Source organism: Coffea arabica, chromosome 6e (genome assembly GCF_036785885.1).
Source record: "Coffea arabica cultivar ET-39 chromosome 6e, Coffea Arabica ET-39 HiFi, whole genome shotgun sequence".
Classification (NCBI taxonomy): domain Eukaryota; kingdom Viridiplantae; phylum Streptophyta; class Magnoliopsida; order Gentianales; family Rubiaceae; genus Coffea; species Coffea arabica.
Genome location: NC_092321.1, coordinates 19,973,522 through 19,990,836, shown reverse-complemented (window position 1 = coordinate 19,990,836; position 17,315 = coordinate 19,973,522). Strand labels below are relative to the sequence as shown.

Genomic DNA, 17,315 nt, shown 5'->3' with positions numbered 1-17,315 from the left:
AAACTCAGTCAAACCTCCTAGTTATGCTGGCCGGTCCAACTCGATTTTCAAAACATTAGTTTTTTTTTTGGCAATTAAAGGTTTAGGTGATTGGGGTATTCACAAATTATCTAACAACATAATTTTTTTACATTGATAATAAAATACGAACAATACAAATTTTTTAACGGAAGCATAATACTATATTTTTTTCACCATTTACAGAGACTCTTTTTTTTTTTTTTTTGAAGAGACTCCTTATCTAGACAAGATTTTTTTTTTTTGTTATGTAATTTAACTTCATTATCGCCTTTGTAGAGGAGCAAATGTATTAGTTTAAGTTGGAACGAATATTACAGAGGGATAAATTGAAGATAGTGGAGGAGCCATTACTAATGGCAGAGGGGGAGACTACTTGTGGCTGCTAATTTTGGACGAATTCTTCTAAAAGTTAAAGTTAACATGCAATGTATTTGCCATTTTATCTGCTTAATTAAATCTATATCATAGTCAGTAGCAATCTTTTTCATGAATAGGTAGTTTTCCATTGTTTGATATAGTGTCCAACGATTTTGACGATTGCAACCGGTACCTGAAATTCTCATCTCAAATAGTATCCAATGGAATGATACATTTATCGAACGATGTACTCTTTAAGAAGGAAATGTAATTCTTGAGAAAAGCCTCTTTGACAGGAAATTATAGTAGAGAGAAATGGTTCTATTGCTTTTCCATGAACAGCGAAGAAAGTATGTTATGCTGAAGATAGGTCCGAATAGATATTACACTAGAAATTGAGTAGGTTGAGAGTCGACATAGTGCCGCATAGCAATGAAAAATTTTTCAACAGATAAAATTTGTTATATACATTAAAAAGACATTTAATGTAGTTTGCTAAATCTCAGATCTGACCCAATCGGTCCAATTGGTTGAAGAGGAAGTGGTTAACTGTTCATCTGAGTCAACGAAAAAATCGAAAGGCAGATTGACTAGAGAAAAAAAAAATTGAAAAAGTCATTTTTGTTAATTTTTTTGCATTTGTTATTTGTTTAAATTTTTTTAAAAAAAAATTTATTACTTATTTTTTACTTGAGTTTGATACAGAAAACTTTTATAGCAATAAATTTTGACTTTTGAATTATAAAATTACTAACCCACAAACATGTTTTCAGCATCAAACTCAGTATCTAATACGTTTGCAACCTCAAGTGTTCATTAAGATTCAATATGATTATTTTCTCTATTTCTCTTCTTCAATTTAATAGATAGTTGCATGTCATGTTTCTGTTCTAATCGTTTAGGACTAGCAAGTGATTTCTACTCCTTAAAACATTTTGCTTTTTATGGCAAAAAGTTCTCTTTGTAAAACAAGAAATAACAAAGTTTCATTTTGTAAAAAGCTTTTAGGGACTTAAAATTGTGTAATTTTGTAAAACATGAAGAAGAAGAGAATTCTCCATTGTCCACCTAAATGTATTTTGTGGCCTCACGCCTCCTCCACTGACCCAATGCTGTTGGCCTTGCACTGGTATTTTGCCTCGCATGCAAGCAGTATGATATTGACCATTTTATATTTTAAGTTATCTTTCTTGTTTGATTTGCATCATGGGTTCAAATTACTCACTTGAGTTTGTGAGTAAAAAAAAAATTTCCAAATCTCGTGAATACGACTATAGTGCTGATAAGATCAAATTGGAAACGGAAAAGAAATTGAAATCTGTATGTAATTTATTATATTATTATTATCATTATCATTATCATTATTATTTTAACTTCTCTCCCCTTCTCACTCCTTTTTCACCCTCAACTGTCGGTTTAAAATTCGAACCTGGACCTAGAAATCAAATTATGTTTTATACTAACTTAAATGATTCTCAACTAGCATATTTTAAAATTTCATTTAGTTTCTCAGTTATTACTTGTTTAAAGGGGCATAGTTAGTAGTTAACTTTAGCTCTTTGTTTCTCCCAATATATGTCATAAGTCATTAACTAATTGTGCTCCAACTTATAGTCACACACATGCACAAGTAAATGCATAGTCCCACAAAGACATAGATAGAGCACCTTTGGATTGCCTTTTTTTAGAGAGTTTTTAGAGAAAAATTATTATTATAATATTTTTTAGGATATGATGCATGCGAGATAAAAAAAAAGTGATTAGAAAAATGTGCAGAAAAAATATTCACAAAAAACAGAAAAAATTTTCCCAAAAAGTGGCAATATAAACAATATACAGTAGTACAATTACTTTTTTCCTTAAATACTTTTCAATTTGTCTCTCCTTTTAGTTATTATTTTTTTATGGTTACATATATCCTATCATAAATAGTATGTGACTCATAAAAACATATTTTTCAAAAATTATAAATGTCTTTGAGTAGAAGATTATTTTAAAAAATTATTTAAAATAATGCTATAACACTTCTTACAATATGATATGATTTAGATGAAAAAAGCATTAAAAAACTTTTCATGTTCGAATAAAAAGGCATACATACTAGAAGAAAGAATTTGGCCGACAAATTTGACCATCCGTAAAGGGTTGAACTGATACTGGCTTCTGCGGTCATGATTCCATATACAGTATTACAGTTATGGCGATCCGCAGTTCTTTCCTAACTCAGCAAGGCACGGCTCCACGATATGATCCCTTGAAGACTAAATCTGGCAAAAGCCGCCAATTGTTTTTGTTGATTCTTAGAGGTTAGCAACTTAGCATAACGACATAAACAAGGCTGCTTACAAGTGCTACTTAAATAACTATACTACAAAAAATATTTTGGTTGCATTATAAGCATTTTTATAATCAAATTTCTTTATTCTAAATCACCTTTTAATCTTACATACATTAGATAACAAGAACGGAAAATGGCCAATTTCGTTCCTATACTTTTATACTTGTGTCGATTTAGTTCTTTTATTTTATTCTTGGCCAATTAGATGCCTTAACTTAAAATGCAAGTTCCATTGAGGCCCTTTGTGGCGGCGCCACCAGAAAATATCAAGCGAGCGTGAAATTGACCACATAATAAGGGTTACTTTTGGAACATCACTTATGGGACTCTAAGAAAGCCAAATAAAATCATACGGTAGCAGAATTAAACTGTGAAATCATACCAAACTGGAATTTTGTCCATCATTACAAGTGAAAGGGGGGATCCCCAGTGGACATTACAAGTGAAAAACCCAAGCACATATCAGATGATGCATATCTACCAACTAGATAAGAGAACAACTCAAGTTCTCCATTGATGCCAAGTGTCAAGGTGTCATTGTAAGAAGCAATTTTCGTTTCTTTATTTTGGCCATTAAAGAGTGTGAAATGTCTATTTGAGCCTTGGTGTCCAAATTCAAAGGCTTAATAGTTCCTTACTATTTAGGGTAGAGAACAACTCAAGTTCTCCATTGATGCCAAGTGTCAAGGTGTCATTGTAAGAAGCAATTTTCATTTCTTTATTTTGGCCATAAAAGAGTGAGAAATGTCTATTTGAGCCTTGGTGTCCAAATTTAAAGGCTTAATAGTTCCTTATTACTTAGGGGCTAATTGGTAAAAATGATTTAATTATTTTCATTTGTTCCTTTTGTTTGGTTTTTAATTGGTGGGAAAGGTCAATTGAATCCTTTTATGAAAACTAGCTCTTTAAATAGTTGCTAACTATTTAGGGTTATTTTTGTACATTTGAAATTATTTCTTTTATAATTTTCTGATCAAATACAAATAGTTGTAGACTATTTGTGGGTCCTTTTATCACATGGGCTGTTTTTGGATTAATTAAGATAATGGAGTTAGTCTTATTAGTATAACTCATGTTAGACCCGTTAATTAGTGAAGCACCATAATTAACAAGTGGTTAGTTTAACACTTAGCCCTAATGATTCTCTATTAATCATCATTTTTTGTCGTTGTTTAGCTTTCAGAACCAGAATTTCCTTCCCCTGTCTTTCGGTGAACAAATGGTTAGTTTAACACTTAGCCCTAATGATTCTCTATTAATCATCATTTTTTGTCGTTGTTTAGCTTTCAGAACCAGAATTTCCTTCCCCTGTCTTTCGGTGAGATAGGTACCTATAAGTCTGCAAAATCTTCACTTTTCTACCAATTCCTCGAACAACTAATTGTACTTCATTTTGATTGCAACCCAAAAAATCCTCCACATACACGTGAAGATTTCTTTTGCCCCCAAAATCAGTTCAGTGATATTTCTTTTCCCTCAAAATCAGCTCACTTTAGGGATGAATCCGGTACCAATTTATCAATCATTTTGGTACTTGGTTTGAATTTAGCACTGAAACTCTCCTCTTTTCCCGGTATTTGATTTGAAGTGATGTTTACTTTCAAAAAAGAATTTTTAATCATGTATGGTACAAGTACAGAAAATATAGGTATGTTTCATTTTCCTCGCGTTAAAACCCTATCTTCGGGCGCTGCAGCCGATCAGCAATCAATCTCTCCATTCTTCTGGATTTCCACTATATCTCAGAGATGAAGGTGGTCACCGCATATTTGTTGGCCTTGTTGGGAAGAAACACCTGTCCCTCTGCCAAGGATATTAAGGTCATCCTTGCTTCCGTTGGAGCTGATGTTGATGATGAAAAAATCGATCTGCTTTTATCTCAAGTGGATGGTAAGGATATCACAGAGATGATTGCAGCTGATAGGGAGAAGTTGGCTTCAGTACCCGCTGGTGGTGGTGCTGGTGTTGCAGTTGCTGCTGCTGCTGCAGCTGGAGGTGCTGCCGCTGCACCTGTTGCTGAGGATAAGAAAGAGGAGAAAGTAGAAGAGAAAGAGGAGTCCGATGATGATATGGGCTTCAGTCTTTTTGACTAAGGAGTATCAAAGTGCTGGTCTTTTTCATTTAGAAGTTTCGTTATGTTTTTGTTTCTGTTTAGTATTAGTTGGTGTCCCTGATTTTGCTTAGGAAATGAGTGACAGAGATACGACATTCTTGTTCTGAAACAAGCTTTTTTTCCATCATATTGTTGCTTAAAAAAAAAGGTATGTTTCTATCTTCTTTCCTTCTATTCTGAACTGCAATTTTTCAGTTTGAATGTTGTTGCCTTCTATTAATTGCCTTCTGTTAATTAAAGACCGCCATGTGTTTGATGTTATGCATAAAAGAATCACAATGATGGTAATTTTGTGGATTAGCTTATGTTTGCTTTTCCTCTGTTTTTAATTTCAAATGTTGCATGATGATTTTAGCTGTTTGTTATGAATTGGAAGCTAGATTTACATATGTCTTTGCACAAATTAAATGAAGCGTTAATAATTCAGCAGACTCGCTAAATACTCCAAACGAGTCGGTCTTCTCAGGTACGGATGGCTTTATGCTCAAAACATTTATTTTCAGACCAAATCAAATACGCTACTATTATCGACTATTCACATCACACTAGCACGCAGCGAGTTTTGGTTAACCATTTATCCAATTTTGCCGCTTTTAGTTTCCCGTTTCAAGTTATACGCACTACAAGAAAATTGTTCATCAGTGACAACACAAAGTCATCACAGAACATACAAATATCGTCACAAATACCTTTTATTGACGACTTTTTGATCGTCACAAAGTCGTCACTAAATCCCCGTCGGTAAAAGTAAACAGTGACGAGTCGTCACTAAATAGTTCTCATTAGTGACGACTTTAAGTAGAGCATTTTTGACAAAAGATCAAGTCGTCAATAAAACACTTCCAGATTGTCGTCACTAATGACAACTATTTAGTGACGACCTGAAATGTCATCACTAAATAGTAGTCATTAGTGACAACAATTCGGAAGTGTTTTATTGACGAATTGACCTTTTGTCAAAAATGCTCTACTTAAGGTCGTCACTAAAAAGCACCGAAAGCCATTGTATATAACTATTTTACTGACAACAATTGTCATCACAAATTTAGCTTAGATTTAGTGACAGTCTCTGTTGTGACAAGGAGTTTTTATTTTCTATTTTATGACAACTTTTTTTTGTCATTAGATAATTTCTCAATAGCTTAATAGTCATAATTTGGCCTGTAATCATTGCTAAATCATTGATTTTAAACAAACCATACAAATAAACATGAACGATTGATAACCAAAAGTATTTGCATTAGATTACATGGTAATAATATAGCATTCTCAAATGCCAAATTCAAGTGTACATTACCCAACTAATGCCTACAAAAATAACATTTGTCCAAAATATCACTTGTACATAAGGTACATTTACAAAAGCAATCACAGTTTAAGAAATTGAAGAACATCAAAATGAACCACTCCATGAGCAAAAGGCAATTTTGTCTTCAACATTCTTCAACCATAACCATAGATATCTTCCAAAAGCTAGTATGAATAGCATTTATCTGTCATAAAAGAGTAAAAGAAGTAGGTAAGGGGAGGAGTACAATAATAAAGAACAAGTAATGAGACTTAGATTATTAAGACAAAAATTACAATTCATTAAGAACCTCATATAATTTGGACCCACATATTACAACACCAGCAAGAAGTTAGAAATCACAGTCCAATCTATACAAATACAACACTGCATAAGCTCAACTAAAGAGCTCTCTAAAACAGTTTTTTTTTTTATTTTCTTTCTTCTTCTTTAAATAGCTCAACTTATTGAACAATTAAATTGGACTCCCACAGTAATTATTGTTTAATCTTTATGCTTTTGGTTGTTTATATATTAAAACACAGAAAGCAACTTATTGTACGAGGTGTGAATACAGGAGGTACTAGCCCTCTTTGATTTTAGGAGTTTATGCTTCATAAATCATGAAGGAAACGATGCCTCTGTAGGATTAAACTGTGCAAAGAGAATGAGCTATTTGCCTCACAATGTGAAAGTGAAGACCATCTAAACAGGTGAAACCAATCAAAGTTCACAAACGCCCCCTTTGCATTATATTCATTTCTTTCAAGTCACTACATAGGCAAAAGGAAGATTGCTATCCATGCATGGTCTGTCGCTTGTACTTGGAAATAATATACTATTGCAGATGAACAATCAGATTTTTACCTCTCTATTGATAAATCAAGGACTCCATCAAAAGAGAACAAATATAATCGAGGGCACCAATAGAAAACCTCGGCCAAACTAGACTGGTTTCTAGTCAATTTCTTCGCTGGCTTTCACCAAGTTTCATAGACTTTTAGTCTTCTCTGAGTTTGCATTCGACCAGATCGAACAGCTGAAAATTCCTGGATGAACCAATTGAACCATTCAAAGGTTGAATATTTCCTAGGCAGATTTCCTGCAAAAAATACATAACTCAATTACCCAATTAAAAAATAAAACCCACCATTAAAGGAAAACCATGGCTGTAACATGTCAAATTTGTCTTCTTTTTCTGCTGCATTAGGGAAGCTAAAGAACAAGTTTTACTTTAAAAATATGTCTGGTGACCTTAAAATCTTATTGAGGTTCAATTACTTACTGAAGGGATTATGATGACGAACCAGGCTTTAAATATAAATGTTCATAATAAAAAATATAGACACTGAAAGAGAAAGAGAGACTGAGATATTGTCTATGCAGGTCTGTGGTAAATTTATAGCTCTGTCCTTTAGAAAATGGAAGGCTTTAATGATCATAACAGCTGTAGCCAACTTCCTTTACCGGCATCATTTACTGAGTGGAGCAAATATACCGACAAACACGCAATAGTTATCTGATTCCGCTCAATCAGGTGTTTGGTAACACATTTATTGTGTTACAAGAATACATCAACACTAGATTTCCAATTGTACTAAGAGAAGCTCAAGGTAAAAAGGCTGCAGCTCACAATGTATTTAACCTTTTAAACTCAGTAAACAACTTCAGTTAATTTGGTTACAGGTGGTGATACCATTCCATTCATATAAAATGCAAATTCCGTTAATCCGAAGAAGTTAATGAACAAATCTAACTGTGCTGTATTAAATTTATACGTTGTATTATCAAGTTTAGTGTTTCTGTGCATAAATTACCTGGGTTACTTACTTAGAGATGTTACATTCATCATCATCAGCTTCACTATGAATTTGAATTAGGCAAGACCAGAGTTAATTTGAAAAGGTTGAAAGTATTCAAGAGACCAAAGTTAATTTTCCCAGGTAACACAGCAAGACCAGAATGCAAGTGATATGAAAAAAGTTGAAAAGGAAAAAATTTAAATTTAAAATTAGAAAAGCAAAAAGGAGCCAAAGTGGAGTATATCTTAGTATTGTCAACTGAACAGCAGCCCCAAGTTCAAAACAATTTAAGGGGCAATTTTGGCAAGTTTTGTGAAACGGTCAAATATATGCCCTCAGGTGAGGTAACACAATCAAGACCAGATTCCAGTTTCACAAAAGAACTGTTATTCTTGGTTTTGATGATCACAAAAGTTCTTTGAAATATCTATCTAACCTTCTTCAAATATAAGTGTTTTTTGCCTATCAAAGAATCAGGTACTAAAATGTCATGAATTGCAAATCAACCAAAAGAAGAAGCAAAAACAGGACACTCATGTCGGACGGCCGAAAGGAATCTGTCGGACGTCCGAAGGGATGAAGAACATCAGGAAGGAGTTTCTGTCGGACGCACATCGATCGTGTCGGACGTCCTAAAAATTCCACATAGCTTTGATGACTCTCTGCCAAGACACTGTCGGACGCTCGCAAGGAAGCATCGGACGTCCTGAAGGATCGGACGCATGCTTCGGACGAACATCAATATCATCGGACGTCCTAAAAATTTCTGGACACTATGCTATGGACACTATCAACAAGAAGCAAGTGGACAAATGCTATGAATGTGGACAGCCTGGACACTATGCAAACGAATGCCCCATGAAGAAAATGAAAGATGGAAAAGCTGATCGAAAGCCAAGATTCAACAACTTCCAGATTACTTGGAATGAATGCAACTCTGAAGGGGAAGTTGAAGAAGAGGAAGAATCAGCTCAAATGGCCTTCATGGCTATTGGAGATAATGAGGAAAAAGGATCAAACAAGTCCAAATGGTTTATTGATAGCGGCTGCTCAAGGCATATGACCGGTGATCCCTCCTTGTTCATAAAGCTAAAATCAAAATCAAGTGGAAAGGTGACATTCGGTGATGATGTGAAAGCTAAGACAATTAGTATAGGAGATGTTGGTAAGGATGGTGAAACTTTTGTCCATAATGTGCTCTTAGTTGATAACTTAAGTTATAACTTGCTTAGTGTTAGTCAATTATGTGATAAAGACTTGAATGTGTTATTCAAAAAACATGAATGCATTGTGCTTGATTCCAAATATAATATTGTGTTCAAAGGTAAGAGGTTCAACGACATATATATTGTGGTTCTTGATAAAATTGATTCATCTAGCTTGAAATGTCTTAAAGCCTCAAATGAAGATCCTTGGTTGTGGCATAGAAGACTTTGTCATTTTAACATGAATTTACTAAAGGAAATTTCGAAAAAGGAGTTGGTTAGAGGCTTGCCGAAAATCAGTTTTGATAAGGACAAAATATGTGATGCATGTCAATTTGGGAAGCAAACAAAAAATTCCTTTAAACCTAAGATGTGTGTATCTACTTCTAAACCTTTGGAACTCTTGCATCTTGATTTATTTGGTCCCACTCAAATTACTAGCTTGGGTGGTAAAAGATATTGTTTTGTAATTGTTGATGATTATTCTAGATACACTTGGGTGCTATTTCTTGCTCATAAAGATGATGCCTTCAAGAATTTTACTTCATTGTTTGCTAAAGTGCAAAATCTGCTTGGCTTAAAAATTGTTAGGATTAGAAGTGATAATGGAACGGAATTCAAATATTGTGGTTTTTCAGATTTCTGTGATCATAATGGCATTACACATGAGTTTTCAATTGCAAGAACTCCACAACAAAATGGTGTTGTACAAAGGAAAAACAGGACACTACAAGAGGCTGCTAGAACTATGTTAAGTGAATGTAGTTTGCCTAAATACCTTTGGGCTGAAGCGGTAAACACTGCATGTTATGTGATGAATAGAATACTTTTGAGACCTATTTTAAAGAAAACTCCTTATGAGCTGATTTTTGATAAGAAACCTACGGTTGGTTATTTCAAAGTATTTGGTTGTAAATGCTTTATTTTGAATCTAAAGGAACATCTTGGTAAGTTTGATAAAAAATCTGATGAAGGAATATTTTTGGGGTATTGTGAGAATAAAAGAGGATATAGAGTTTTTAATAGAAGGACTCTTGTGATTGAAGAAGCTATACATATAACATTTGATGAAACAAATGATGATAATTCCAAAAGTTCGTGTGAGGATGATGATGTAGGTGTTCGAGAAGGAATGGAAAAGCTATCAATTGGAAATGAAGGAAGTTCTAAACCAGCAGCAACTGAAATGGAAAATGAAGTTCATAATGATCAAGAAGAAGAAGATGAAGACAAAAATGATGATCCACTCAAAGATCTTCCCAAGGCTTGGAAATTCAGCCAAAATCATCCAAAAGAGCTTATAATTGGTGATCCATCCGAGAAGGTAAACACTCGTTCCTCATCTAGAAAATTGATTGACAATTTTGCTTTAGTTTCTCTCTTTGAACCCAAAAATATCAATGATGCTTTAAAGGATGAAAACTGGATTTTGGCAATGCAAGAAGAACTAAATCAATTTGAGAGAAATGAAGTTTGGACACTTGTTAATAGACCTCAAAATCAACCTATCATTGGTACAAAGTGGATTTTTAGAAATAAGTTGGATGATAAAGGTGTTGTTGTAAGAAATAAAGCCAGATTAGTTGCCAAAGGATATGCACAAGAAGAAGAAATTGATTTTGATGAAACATTTGCTCCCGTAGCAAGATTAGAATCTATTAGAATGCTTCTTGCTTTTGCATGCTTTAAAGGCTTCAAATTGTTTCAAATGGATGTTAAAAGTGCCTTTTTAAATGGTTTTATTGATCAAGAAGTATATGTGGATCAACCCCCCGGTTTTGAAAATACAAAATTTCCAAGTCATGTGTTTAAACTATCTAAAGCTTTATATGGTCTAAAACAGGCTCCAAGAGTTGGTATGAAAGACTAAGTGGTTTTTTGATTGAAAATGGTTTCAAAAGGGGTGTTGTGGACACCACACTTTTTACTAAGCAAGTGTTGAATGACCTTCTTATTGTGCAAATATATGTTGATGATATTATTTTTGGTGCTACTAATGAGTATCTATGCAAGGAGTTTTCCACCACTATGCAAAATGAATTTGAAATGAGTATGATGGGAGAATTAAATTTCTTCCTTGGACTTCAAATACATCAAGCGCTTGAGGGAATTTTTATAAATCAAGCAAAATATACCAAGGAATTGCTGAAAAGGTTTGGCATAGAGGACTCAAAGCAAGTTGGAACTCCAATGTGCACTTCTACAAAGCTTGACAAAGATGAAGAAGGTAATCATGTGGATGAAAAGCATTATAGAGGTATGATCGGAAGCCTACTCTATTTAACCGCAAGTAGACCTGATATTATGTTTGCTGTTTGCTTGTGTGTTAGATTTCAATCTTGTCCAAAAGAATCACATTTGAATGCTGTAAAAAGGATTTTTAGGTATTTGAAAGGTACATTAGACTATGGTCTTTGGTATGCTAGATCTAATGAGTTTGCACTATATGGTTATTCGGATGCTGATTTTGGAGGTTGTCGTGTGGATAGAAAGAGTACTAGTGGAACTTGTCATTTTCTTGGAAATTGTTTAGTCTCTTGGTTTAGCAAAAAGCAAAATGCAATATCTTTGTCTACAATCGAAGCGGAATATATTGCCGCTAGTGCATGTTGTGCTCAACTTTTATGGATGAAGCACACTTTGAATGATTTTGGATTGTTGTATGACTGCATGCCTGTATTCTGTGATAATACTAGTGCTATAAATTTGACCAAAAATCCTATTCATCATTCTAGGACAAAGCACATAGATATAAAGCATCACTTCATTCGTGATCTTGTTCAAAAAGGTGAAATATGTGTAAATTATGTTTGTTCTAAAGATCAATTTGCTGACATTTTTACCAAAGCTCTGCCATTAGATCAGTTCATTCATCTAAGATCAAAATTAGGAATAATCGAAAAATCATCCTAAAATTTCTCAAAGTCTTCGGACGTCCGAAAGAAGATGAACGGACGTCCGATGATGTTCTTCAGCCATTTTCCAGAATTGCGCCTGTTCGGACGCAACTGTCGGACGCACAACTTCGTTCGGCCGTCCGACAGTGCAACGGCTCATTTTTTAAAAAACAACTTTCTTCCTCATTTGCTTCAGACTCTTCCCATTTTATTTCCTCTCGGACGAAAACCCTCTTGTCTCTCACTCTCAAATTCATATCGTTCTGAAGCCCCCATTCCCAAATTGACTCAACCAAAACAGTTCCTGATCAATTGCGAGTCATTATTCCTGATCATTTCACAGAATCATCTATCACTTCACACATTCCCAAATTTTCTTCAAAACCCTATCTTTCCATAACCGCTCTGTCAAATCTTCTACAAGGCTTTTTTGTTCCAAAATTTTTGTGCGATTCACTTTCCTACTACTGTGTGTATCATTTGCATCTATCATTCCATACATTTCGCACAATGATGAATCTAAGGGGAGGAAAAGTTACTGCCGGACGCAAGCATCCACTCAGGGATGAGGATGAGAGTCTTCCCACTGTCAAACGGACATCCAAACGCTTCAAAAGAGGAGCTATCAAGGGTCAAATGTCACGGCCTACACCACAACCCTCCTCTCAGCCTGAATCTAGACAGGGGACATCTTCTCAACCGCCTCCAAAATCAGCCCCTCCTCCTACATTCTTTGATGATGCTGCGAAAGACAAATACTCCCGGATATCCCAGAAGGGTGTCATCCCTCAAAGAACTGTAAACCCCTCTGAATTTCGCTCCATAGGTTTAGAATCCATTCTGAGTCTATTTGCTTTCCAGAAATGGTCACATCTTATTTCTATGCCAAATGTCTACTATCCTGATATGTTGCATCAATTTTTTGCCAATCTTAGGAAAGGTTCTGACCAAACTGAAATATTTTCCAGGGTTAATGGGGTAGACTTAATCTTTGACTCTGAACTTGTGAACTCCATTTTAAATACTACCATTGAACGTTTATGCAAAGATAAGATTGCTAATTTCTTTTCCTATGAAGAGCTCCCGACTGCGGCAAATCATTTTGATGGGACAAAAATGTTAACCTATTTCAAAAGAAGTTTTTCCTCACCTGCTGATGCTAAATTGAATGATCTGGCCCCTGTGAATTTAATTGCTTTTTCTATCATTTCAAACCTGCTTGTGCCTACTGATGGCCATAGAACTGATGCAAACAAAATGGAGTTGTACCTCTTTTATTGTCTTCAAGAAAAAATTCGTATTGATTTTGGTTTTGTCATGTGCAAGTTTTTACTTCGCTATGCCACTGATTCTCGCAGAAAATTATCTTATGGAAAGTTTCTTCAAAAGATTTTTGAGTTTTACAAAGTCCCTATTCTAGGTGTTTGTCCTAAAGAACCATCTTCTTATGCCTTTACAAAAGGGTATTTTGAAAGGAAAAATCTTGTTTTTAAAGATAATCTGTGGGCTTATAAGGGTGCATCATCTAGTGAACTTAGGTCTAAGGCTGCACAGGATCCTTCATCTATTCCACTCACTCCCATTCATCCTAGGAAATCTGCCTCTAAGGCATCTTCCTCTTCCAGTGATGAAGTAATTGAGCTCTTTCGTGAACTCAAACAGCATGTTCTTCTTCTAGAACATGGTCTAATGCTCACTATGTCCTCTGAGCAACAAACTGCCTTCCTAGACAAAAAGAACCTTCTGTTTCCCCCCCCTGTTGTTGAGGAAGTTTCCCATGACAAAGAGTCACACCCCACTGATCCAAGTTCATCAATTTCGGATCCTGGTTCTTCAACCCCTGTGACTCCTCATGGCACTTCTACATCAGATAAAGGCAAGGCACCAGTTGAAGAGGCTGCTGAAAATGATGAAGAAACTGAAGAGGAGGATCTTGATCAATATCAGCTCTCTCGGAGGACACCTGGATCCACTTAGTTCATCATTTAGGACATTTGCATTTTGTTTGTCTCTTTTATGTTTTTGTGGTATTCAACAATGAATATGTAATGTAATGGATATTTTAAGTTTCGTTTTGGATGTTTAAGTACTGTTTTGATGGATGTCTGAATATTTTGATGAATGATTGTCTATTCTGCTTATGTGAATGTAATGAATTTGTGGATTGTCTATTCTGATTGATGGTCTAAGTTTTAATATGTTGATGTGATTGGTTGCCCGTTTGTGATGACAAAAAGGGGGAGATGATTGGATTGAGTGATGATTGATGATTGGTGATGTTGGCATGATTGATGATTGGTGATGTTAGGATATGTTGGATTGATTGTTTAAATTTGGATTGGCTGATATGCTTAATTGTTTAACTCGGATGGGCAGCCTTGTGAGGGGGAGTTTTTCAAAATTTTCAAATTTTGTGATTCACTAAGACAGGGGGAGTTCTTGTCTATATTGAAAGGGGGAGTTTTCATTGCAATCATAAAATTTCATTTCAAACTTTTGTTTTGTCATCATCAAAAAAGGGGAGAATGTTATTCTTGGTTTTGATGATCACAAAAGTTCTTTGAAATATCTATCTAACCTTCTTCAAATATAAGTGTTTTTTGCCTATCAAAGAATCAGGTACTAAAATGTCATGAATTGCAAATCAACCAAAAGAAGAAGCAAAAACAGGACACTCATGTCGGACGGCCGAAAGGAATCTGTCGGACGTCCGAAGGGATGAAGAACATCAGGAAGGAGTTTCTATCGGACGCACATCGATCGTGTCGGACGTCCTAAAAATTCCACATAGCTTTGATGACTTTCTGCCAAGACACTGTCGGACGCTCGCAAGGAAGCATCGGACGTCCTGAAGGATCGGACGCATGCTTCGGACGAACATCAATATCATCGGACGTCCTAAAAATTCCTCGAAGATTTGATAACTCTCTGGACGACGTTCGGACACTGAAGCTCGGACGATAAAATTCTTTCGGACGTCCGAACTTCAATTTGGCTGTTTTTCGGACGATAATTTGATCGTCGGACGTCCGAAAGCCCCAACGGCTAGCTGACCCTTCATCTGCCTTCTATCCGTTGGAAGCTTTAATGAAGCCCATTTTTGTTCCGATTTAAAAGCAAACTGTTCTGAACGAAGGAAGGACTTTTGCACACTTTGTTTACAAGATCTCAAGAGATATTTTAGCTAGAAAATAGTCTCCAAAGCAAGATTTGTTTTAAAGTGGTGTGAATTTCTGGTGAGCATTTCTTTTGTGACTGAAAAGATCTTTAGTGTAGCTTTGTTGAGGGTTTTCTGAGTGATTGTAAAACATCTTAGCTTGACTAAGTGAGGCTTAGGGCAAGGAGGAAGTGCTCCCTCCATTGTACATCTAGTTGATCTTCTTCCATCTAAGAGAAGTTGCTCTTCCTAGTGTGTGGTCTTCAAGTTTGAGGATAGCTTGGTAGACACTTGGTTTGATTCCCTAATTTACTTTTCTGTTTAATAAAATTCTCATTGCTTGTCTATACTTGTGTTTCTGATCAATATTGCTCTTGTCTTCTAATCTAGTTGGTTGATCATTACTAGAAAAGAAGGTAAATTTTTATTAAAGAAAAAGTGCATAAATTTGGTTAAGATTTTAATCAACCCAATTCACCCCCCCCCTCTTGGTTGTCTTTGGGACTTACAAGAACAATCAAAAGATGTCACAAGGTTGAAAATATGAAGAAAAAGAAAAAGCAGCAAAAGGAAAAGATCTTAGAATTGTCAACTGAACAGCATCACCTACACAAGTACAAAATAGTTGAAGAGCCAATTTTGGCATGTTTTAGGAAACACTCAACAGTTGCTCACAAATAGGCCTACTGAATAGTGCTTCAGAGACAATTTCAAATATATGGCTTTATTGGGTAACTTTTAGATACTTCAAATGACAAATTACATTTCAAAGGATGAAAATGAACTTCTAAAGAAAGGTGGTTAGTCATCCGCATAGATCACCTCTTTGGAGGCAACATTGGGAACATCTTATGTTTCACTTCTCATGGCTATATACTCTCATTCACGGAAAGAAAACAAGATTGACCAAGAAAACCGAAAAGTAGCATGTCGAATTCTCTCCAGCGGTGGATTTGCATATTTACCTTATATATGAAGCTTCATATTAACATACGAATGATGTTGAAAACTCAAAATCAGTGAATAGTATGTTATGCTCTTTCTTGATAAATAGCTAGAGAAAAAAAACTATTTTCCCAATTGTTTTGTCAAATAAAATCAAATTTCTCGACACAAGGGGACATTGATTCCATATTTGGAAAAATATATGCTTTGGACTGGCCAGAGTCTCTCTCAAATTAAAAAAACATAAAATCTCCTCTTTTGGTTCAAGATTTCCGTTCGGGCATTTTATCAAACACTAAATGGGCGTGAAAAGCTTCAGCATATTGTGCTCAATTGAGGTTATGACTAGCCCAAAATTTGTTATAAACACGAGATAAATCAGTCCAATCGACACCTAGAGCCTGTATATTCTAAAACCATAAACAATCAACAAGAAAATTGTACTAACAGAGACACGGAAAACATGCTTTGGGAGCTCAGACGTTTGTGCTTGAATGGGAACTGAAGTTCAAAGAGGGAAGACGACTTACAAGGCTTTCTTGGTGAAATTCGCAGGCGGCAATGGATATCCGATGGGTGGTGACGGCTCGGTGAGTTGGAAATCTCCGCTGTTGTTGCTGCTCAAGCCATCCACGGAAGAGGAGCAGGTGGAGAAGAATTTGATGAGAGTCTCGACGTCGTAGCTGTTCTTGCCCTTTTCACCGAGAACAGAAAGGTTGCTGAGGATGAGTTTTTTTTTTTGGGCTTGGCGCGGACAGAGACGGCGGTAAAGGGGAAGGGCTGTGGTGGAGGCGTTGGCAGAAAAGGCTTGTATTAGAAGTGGGGAGGAGCAGAATGGGAAATGAGGGGTTTTTGTGGAGGATTCGTTTGGGGAAATTGGGGGGACAGAGGGTGGAAAGAGAATGGTGGCAGCCGGCAGCCGGTTGAGGTGGTGGGAAATTTGGCAGCGGTGATTGGAAAAATTTTTATCGGATGATTGAAGCTGAAACCCCCATTTCCCTTTTGTGTGTTTTTTTCGTTGCTTGTTTCCTCCATTTTTTGCTCAGCCCGCCGCCTGGTTCCTCTTTTCCCTCTGCTTTTCCTTTTTATCCCTCGCGCTCTTCTTCTTTTTTCTTTCTTTCCCAGTTCGCCGAAGCTTTCATGCCCAAAACCTAGCCGCCCCTCTCTGTTTTTCTCCCTCTGCTCCCTTTGC

The 17,315-nt window shown here is 35.7% G+C and overlaps 1 protein-coding gene and 1 long non-coding RNA gene across 2 annotated transcripts; one reads left to right on the top strand and one right to left on the bottom strand.

Moving 5' to 3' along the window:
• Positions 1 to 4,383: 4,383 nt before the first annotated feature.
• LOC113695696 (large ribosomal subunit protein P2-like) lies at positions 4,384 to 4,954 on the top strand. The gene has a single exon (XM_027214833.2). The coding sequence runs from the start codon at positions 4,465 to 4,467 to the stop codon at positions 4,807 to 4,809; it is 345 nt and encodes a 114-aa protein (XP_027070634.1). The 5' UTR covers positions 4,384 to 4,464; the 3' UTR covers positions 4,810 to 4,954.
• A 1,093-nt stretch (positions 4,955 to 6,047) lies between these two features.
• LOC113697446 (uncharacterized) lies at positions 6,048 to 17,002 on the bottom strand. The gene is made up of 3 exons (XR_003449874.2): positions 16,654 to 17,002; positions 6,985 to 7,219; positions 6,048 to 6,322 (listed from the first exon to the last, which is right to left on the bottom strand). It is a non-coding gene; the product is annotated as an uncharacterized lncRNA (long non-coding RNA).
• Positions 17,003 to 17,315: the final 313 nt, after the last annotated feature.

What these genes read in the sequence shown, in the direction of transcription:
- LOC113695696 (XM_027214833.2), top strand. Translation starts at nt 4,465, where the DNA reads ATGAAGGTGGTCACCGCATATTTGTTGGCCTTGTTGGGAAGAAACACC.